Source organism: Clupea harengus, chromosome 2 (genome assembly GCF_900700415.2).
Source record: "Clupea harengus chromosome 2, Ch_v2.0.2, whole genome shotgun sequence".
In the NCBI taxonomy this organism is placed as follows: domain Eukaryota; kingdom Metazoa; phylum Chordata; class Actinopteri; order Clupeiformes; family Clupeidae; genus Clupea; species Clupea harengus.
In genome coordinates this window covers 24,385,760-24,393,259 of record NC_045153.1, presented here as the reverse complement: position 1 = coordinate 24,393,259, position 7,500 = coordinate 24,385,760, and the positions used below count along the sequence as shown (strand labels likewise).

Genomic DNA, 7,500 nt, shown 5'->3' with positions numbered 1-7,500 from the left:
TGAGGAAGCCAGGCTCTTCCCTCTCTCCTCTCCTCTCCACTCCTCTCCTCTCCTCTCCTCTTCCCTCTCTCCTCTCTTCTCCTCTCCTCTCCTCTTCCCTCTCTCCTCTCCTCTCCTCTCCTCTCCACTCTCCTCTGACCCACTCCCTTCATCTAACACGCCGGGATATTTTTAACCGGGCCCAGAGTGACAGCCTCTCTCTCGCTCGCTTTGCCTGAAAGGCTTTCATCCCGACACTCCCAAAGCCCCAAAATGAAGATTTGAAGTGGAGGACGCCTCTGTGGTGTACATATCAGACCCAGCCCTGCTTTATCACTTGGCCCGGGGCTACGCATTAGCTTACCAGATGCCGTTATTCATAGAGGCTATATGTAAATGCATTTGTTTCCCATGTATGCTCTCCCAGGGGAACCCAGTCACTTTTGCTGCCATTGCTGAAAGCTGCTGTAAGCAATGCCTTCTCTGTATACTCAGGCTAAACTGCCTTAACATGCAGATAGCTATCAGGGAAACAGGCCCTCCAAGGCTGTGTTATCAGAAACAAAAATGTTAGTCCAGAATTAATGCTCCAAACCGTTTTAAGTAATACGGTGACTGAGTCTTGACAGAACTTAGTTGACAAGACCTGCTTACAAGCTTTACGGCCTCCTGCTTTATTAGTTCAATGGTAGCTGCTCTAACGATAGCAACACTACAGCAGTCATAATGCCATCAAGTCCCTTAGTTACTTGGAACATCCAGATGTTCTGAGATTACAAATTATTTTTCTAAGTGAACAAATGGTGAAAGATTACCATGCTGTACATAGTCACTACATATCTCTAGGGCTAATTACGATTCAATTCATAATGAAGAAAAATGGTCACGGACATCCAGAGCACATTGCAAATATATACTGCCACCTAGTGGAGACTTTTGCAATCCTTTACATTTAAACAGAACTGTACTGCTGTCCATAATGGATTGTTTTGTCCTGTAAACATCACAAGGTATTCAGGTTGTGTTTAAGCCACAAGCCACTTCAACAGGTCAGTGTTTTCTAACATTCTCATTGTGTCTGTGTGTGTGTGTGTGTGTGTGTGTGTGTGTGTGTGTGTGTGTGTGTGTGTGTGTGTGTGTGTGTGTGTGTGTGTGTGTGTGTGTGTGTGTGTGTGTTTTGTGATAGGCATTGAGCTGACTGGGGAGAAGGAGGTGGATCTGGCCACACAGGTGCAGGAGCTGCTGGAGTTCCTGCACGAGAAGCAGCACGAGCTGGAAGTGAGCGCAGACCAGACACAGAAGAGGCTGGAGCAGATGCTGCAACTGCGCCACCTACAGGCCGAGGTCAAGCAGGTGGGCCCCAACTCATAACAACACACTCACTTATTAATGACCTCTCTCAGGAAACTAGACACACTTACGGGAAGCTTTCAACAGAATTTGTTCCACTTTGGATTCAAGCCACTATCATTATTTTGCTGGCACCACAAAGTAAGGGTGCATGATTATGATGCAACGTCAACACAGATCTAGCAACAGTCTAATGTTGTGACTCAATGTTTCCCACTCATATCAGATTTAATTAGGTGATAAGGACGTGTTTCCCATGTCCCATACAACCTGTCACCTAGTCACCTACTGAACAGGGCCGCACCACCTGTCATGTTAAATAAAACATGGTATGTGGGTCCTTGGCAGAGATCATATGACTGTCATAAGTGCATCAGCATCAGCATCAGCCATGACGGGAGAAAGCTTGCCAGCTTGGCAGTGTGCATGTATGGGAAACATCCGAGTTGGCTTTGGTAGCGTGGGCTGTTAATAAAACATGCAAGGCTGCCTCCACGCTCCGCTGTCCAACAAGCCCTGTTCCAGCGTGACGATGAATTATTTAGCCCCCGTGGCTGTCAATATCACTGATTTGTTGAACATTAGTGCCAGTGCCACAGAAAAATTCCAATGTATTAAAGAAAATGAGTGTTTCAGATTAAAGTACCGCAGGATGTTCTTAAATAATTGAAGATATTTTTTTTTCTCATCTGCAAGTGTCTGAGGGATGGTGGTAGCACTGTCAGCAGGAATAGCTACACTGACACAACACAAATGTACACGCACGCACACGCACACACACACACACACACACACACAAACGCACACACACTTTCTCTCACAAACACACTGAATAGTTCTTTGCCACTGTCCAATGCAACAGCACACAATGGCCAGGGCTCTTGGAAGCGCTTCCATAGACGCCATATGGAGCCATGTGTGTATCCATTTGCAGCTGATTGAAATAAAAATCAATAGAAGCAGCAGGCATTTCTGCAGATGGAGCCTGATGCTGCCTTTCCCCTAACAGAGGGGGGCTGTGTGTGTGTGTGTGTGTGTGTGTGTGTGTGTGTGTGTGTGTGTTCGTGTGTATGTGTGTGTGTGTGTGTGTGTGTGTGTGTGTGTGTGTGTGTGTGTGTGTGTGTGTGTGTGTGTGTGTGTGTGTGTGTGTGTGCAAGCACCAGTGAGAGTAAGAGAGAGCCACAGAGAGCCGACAGAGAAAGTTTCATCATGCGTGTGTGTGTGTGTGTGTGTTTGTGTGTGTGTGTGTGTGAATGTCTGTCCCTCGTCCCATAGCTCTAATCTCATTCCTATAATTGAGGGCCAAACAGCCGTCACCAGGGAGTTTGACTAAAGTGCCTCTACTTGTCCGCTGACTAATGGAGAGAGATGAGCTTGATTGCACAGAGCACCTTCTGATCACTCTCTCAAGGAGACTTGGGCCATTCTCCAGGTGTGCTGCAGCTGCACGGCTCCTCTACGAGGACAGACAAACTCAAGAAGACACAAAGCTACATCACCTTTTAGACGCTAGTCCTGCAGAAATGCAGAACAGCATGGAATGAGTCTCGTCACACACTCACATGGCCTTATTTCCTGCCGTCCTGTAAACCAGTGCAATAACATGTGTTCTTTCTGATTGCCACGCAGATTGTGTTTACAGTTGTCCGAATGATTCTGTAGGCTTGGAGACCATGAACTGTAGTTGCTCAGACACCTTTGCCCGTTGTTGTCATTTTCACTTACTATCTCTCTCTTTCTCTCTGTTTTTGTGTACACATGCCTGTGTGCCCGTGTGTGTGTGTGTGTGTGTGTGTGTGTGTGTGTGTGTGTGTGTGTGTGTGTGTGTGTGTGTGTGTGTGTGTGTGTGTGTGTGTGTGTGTGTGTGTGTGTGTGGACGCGCGCGCAGGTCCTGGGCTGGATCCGTAACGGTGAATCGATGCTGAACGCGAGCGTGGTGAACGCCAGCTCTCTGTCAGAGGCCGAGCAACTGCAGAGGGAGCATGAACAGTTCCAGCTGGCCATTGAGGTAACAGCACCCCCATCTCCACTGAACCAGGCTACCCACAGTAATCACTTAAACCTGCACTGTCATACAACACACACACACACACACACACACACACACACACACACACACACACACACACACACACAGGAAATCTCTTTATCTTGCTCTCCTACTTTCTTCCTTAGTCCCAAACACACAAAGCATATAGGGTATGCAGTCACGCAAAAACACACATGCAGAATGCATATGTCCTTGATTTGTGCGCATACTTTGGGCCTTACACATGCTCACTCTCACTGACACATAAACACACACGGCCACGGTGGGAGAAACAATGCACAGCTTGTTTTCACAGAATGCTTTTAATAAGGGTGCAGGGAGCATGACTACACCGGGTGAGAGAGAGAGAGAGAGAGAGAGAGAGAGAGAGCATGAAAGAGGGACGGGGGGAGAGAGAGAGAGGACCCTGGGAGGCAAGGAGTGATCAGGAGGGACGGGGCAGACCTGGATCTCCTCACAGTGGGTCTGGTTGGGCCCCCGGCGTCCTCTGGGAGCCCCAGCATGGGATGTGTGCCCCATGTCCGCACAGCACCCCCCGCCCCGCGCCCCCCCACTCTCCTGCATGGGGCTCAGGCTGGGCTCTGGAATCCATTTGGCTGCATGGAAATAAGCCCTCTTTAAGAAGCTATTAGCAAACTTTTATTAAATCAGCGTGCAGGATGTAGTCAGAGTCCTCGTAATGCAATCACCGCTGCTTCCTCCCGCTGGGAAAACAGAGATGTGTGTTTTTTAACCCAGCCAAACCCTTAGAGTACTACAGCTAACCACCCCTTGCTAAAGAAGAGTCTCACAGAGCGCCTAACATAGCTGCTGAAACACTGAACGGATGTTAAGGTGGCTCCTAATTCTTGTGGCCTTATACAGGAAGCAATTATACAGATGTTCCCCTCAGACGACTCGCACATCAGGTCAGGAGAGAGACACACACACACCCCTCCCCCCCCCCCACTGGTTCTGGCCTCTGACATTTCTGGGTTAGTCAGCTTTGCAGCAAAAAGCTACTTGCTGTCTCCAGGTAGCTTCTGGCTGGAAGTCCCTTCCAGTGTTGAGAGTGTGGGGTTCAGACGAAAATGGTTCAAGAAGCGAATCCAGTCATCCAGGCAGCACGGGATTGTTTGTTGAAATATGGGGGAAACATGCTGTAAACACATGACAACATGTCTGGAAATTGCACTGCTGATGCCTGTTAAAACATCTCTGCTCTTGTGGAACTCATCTTTGTTTTAGTGTGGAAATACTCCGTATTGGACTAATCAGATGGCGGCGTCTGTTTTTGCCTTATTGGCCATCCTCTGGCGAGCGATGTGGCTCAGCTTGCTGTAAATCTCTGCGGGGTTTGGCAGAGGATGCACCGGCTCAGTAGTTACCCTGTCTGCACTGAATTCTGGGAGTTTGAATCCGCTTGTAAACATGCATCCACCGGCCATTAAAGCCTGATTTATTCTCCTCTTTCGGTCCACGCCGCACCAGGAGAGAGCCAACAGACAGAGCAGGCGGCCGCTTGACCTCCAAACACCTAAATCACTCACTCAGAAGGACGGGGAGTGCATGGGGGGGGGGGGGGGGGGGGGGGGAGAGAGAGCGGAAGGGGAGCCAGGGGAGGCGATAGAGACGGATGGGTTCCCTATGCAGACTAAATGCAAATGCAAAGGCATTTATTTGGTTCGTTGACATTATCAGGAGTTTGACAGGGCTAATGAAATGTCACTCCGTCAGTGTCTCCGCATTTCTCGCGTGCCTCATCTCCTGTTATGGCGATCACTCACGGCGGACATCTTTTCGTTGAAAGTTAAATTAAAGTAGACAGCCGATGTGGATGTCAGATGGTTTCAGAGCTGTCAACGAATAATTGATCAGAGATAAGAAAACTATTGTCAAGTTTGCAATCTCTACGTATGTATTCACGGAAGGGACTCCTATGTCCGTGAATCACGGTTGAGTCGTGACGCTTTTCCATGCACTCTGTTCCACAGTCGCTGTTCCACGCGAACTCGCTGCAGAAGACGCATCAGAGCGCGCTGCAGGTGCAGCAGAAGGCAGAGATGCTGCTGCAGACGGGGCACTTTGACCCTGAGGCCATCCGTGGCTGCGCCGAGAAGGTGGCCGTGTACTGGCAGCAGCTCATGATGAAGATGGAGGACCGGCTCAAACTGGTCAACGCCTCTGTGGCCTTCTACAAGACCTCCGAACAGGTGAGGCCCAGAACTCTGCCCCCTGCTGGCCAACGGGGGTGTCACCAAGTCAGATCAATAATGTGGGGCCAACCAGCTCTTAATAAGCACAATGTCTGGTGTATGGCTGTACACAATAGACAGCTATATCTGTTTGTATAGTGCAAGGACATTCCCTGGCATGATGCAGTCTCGCTTTTGAGATGCGTTGAGAGCTTACATGCAAGTTCTGTCAGAAATCACACATATGTATTATTGATGCCTTGCTGTCAAACCTTTATAAATAGCAGTGACAGTGTACATAAAAAGTACATTTATGTAACCTGTCACTGCTGTGAATAAAATGCACTGTAAAAACATGAAAAATGTATCACATCTGCCTGTATTTTTGGGTGATGATGGATGCTAAGTGTTCTCTCTGGGTTAGCCTTCTCACAGCTGAATTTGATGCTAAATCAAATTAAACAATATGCTTCAAAACACTTCTTCTCCGAGTAGATACGGAGCCTAATGTACAGTCCAGTCAGTCGGTTGCCATACTGCTGCCTGCTTTTGTAACAGCTGTTCCACGTCACCCTTGAGCTCTCACGTGCCGTGTGTCCCCGCAGGTGTGCAGCGTGCTGGAGAGTCTGGAGCAGGAGTACCGGCGCGACGAGGACTGGTGCGGGGGCCACGACAAGCTGGGTCCCCAGGCCGAGACCGACCATGTCCTCCCCCTCATCAGCAAGCACCTGGAGCAGAAGGAGGCCTTCCTCAAGGTGAGGCTCCTCCGGGGACCCCTCGGATGTTTGGGGCAGACTGCTGCTGTAAAACGGAGAATGGAAAGTTCTCTCTGTTCTCGACTGCTTCGTAAACTCACCGCAGCGGTTCAGCCGCGCAGCCGAGCCAAGACTCACCCCAAGGGCTGCACGGAATTAAATGCGTGTACATGAAGCCGCTGCTTAATGAAGACAAACTACTTGCACCAATGGCTTGAGGCCCTCCGGAAACTGTGATTACTACAGCAAACTGCAATTTTAGTCATTTTAGTTATTTAACAAATGTGATTATTTAAGTTTATATTTACATGATGCCATCATTTTCGAAGTCGTCTATGGCTCACGCTGGCCAAAGCTGATCTCTTCATCAGTGGGTTTTTTTTTTACGATATGGCTCAGGGTCCCGTCCAGAAGAGAGGCTGTCTTTCATGTCAAGGTTGATTTAGGGAACATATGGCCTGTATGTCTGATACATCGCCCCAGGCTCTGTTTGAGATGGCTAATCCGTGTGTTGTGTTTGCAGGCGTGCACTTTGGCCAGGAGGAACGCTGAGGTCTTCCTCAAGTACATCCACAGAAACAACGTCAGCATGCCAGGGCCCGCCAGTCACGGCCAAAGACCCGAGCAGCAGGTCAAAGGTCAGTGCGAAAGGAATGGGAGGCCAGCCAAAGGTTACGAGAGGTCAACTCCCCTGTCAGTGACTGAGACTCTTGGGATGCAGCTTTCGTGTTTGTTGTGTTTGTTTTCCTGGTGTCGGTTTCTTGTGGTTTGTGTTCTTTTCAACTGCAAACGGGTCATCTGTTTCCTGTTTTGCCCTCCTGCCTTTTTCCACTGTTTGCTCTGTCATGCATTAGCCCTAATGTTGTTACTTTTAGTTTGGTTTCGTTTAGCGTGTTTACTCGGAGTTATGATCATTCGTCTGTGTTTTTTTTTTGCCCCGTGCAGCCATCCTGAACGAGCTGCTTCAGAGGGAGAACCGTGTCCTCCACTTCTGGACGCTGAAGAAGCGACGCCTGGACCAGTGTCAGCAGTACGTGGTGTTCGAGCGCAGCACCAAACAGGTGAGCGGGCCTCCCAGAATGGGTCTCCCATCTCCATACCATCCTCCGTCCAGAGCATCTGACCACAGAGCCCCAGCCAGACTCTTTTCTCCGTCTAGAATGTCTGTGTTGCTTTCTCAACCTCATCTATG

General features: G+C 49.2%; 1 protein-coding gene across 2 annotated transcripts in view; it reads left to right on the top strand.

The window, feature by feature from the left end:
• kalrna (kalirin RhoGEF kinase a) overlaps positions 1 to 7,500 on the top strand; it is a 144,851-nt gene that overhangs the window by 93,670 nt on the left and 43,681 nt on the right. For both annotated transcript variants that reach the window (XM_031557899.2, XM_031557904.2), the window contains exons 16-21: positions 1,166 to 1,332; positions 3,218 to 3,337; positions 5,353 to 5,571; positions 6,159 to 6,308; positions 6,832 to 6,946; positions 7,254 to 7,369. In XM_031557899.2, coding sequence (XP_031413759.1) covers positions 1,166 to 1,332; positions 3,218 to 3,337; positions 5,353 to 5,571; positions 6,159 to 6,308; positions 6,832 to 6,946; positions 7,254 to 7,369 — 887 coding nt within the window. The remainder of the gene's footprint in view (positions 1 to 1,165; positions 1,333 to 3,217; positions 3,338 to 5,352; positions 5,572 to 6,158; positions 6,309 to 6,831; positions 6,947 to 7,253; positions 7,370 to 7,500) is intronic.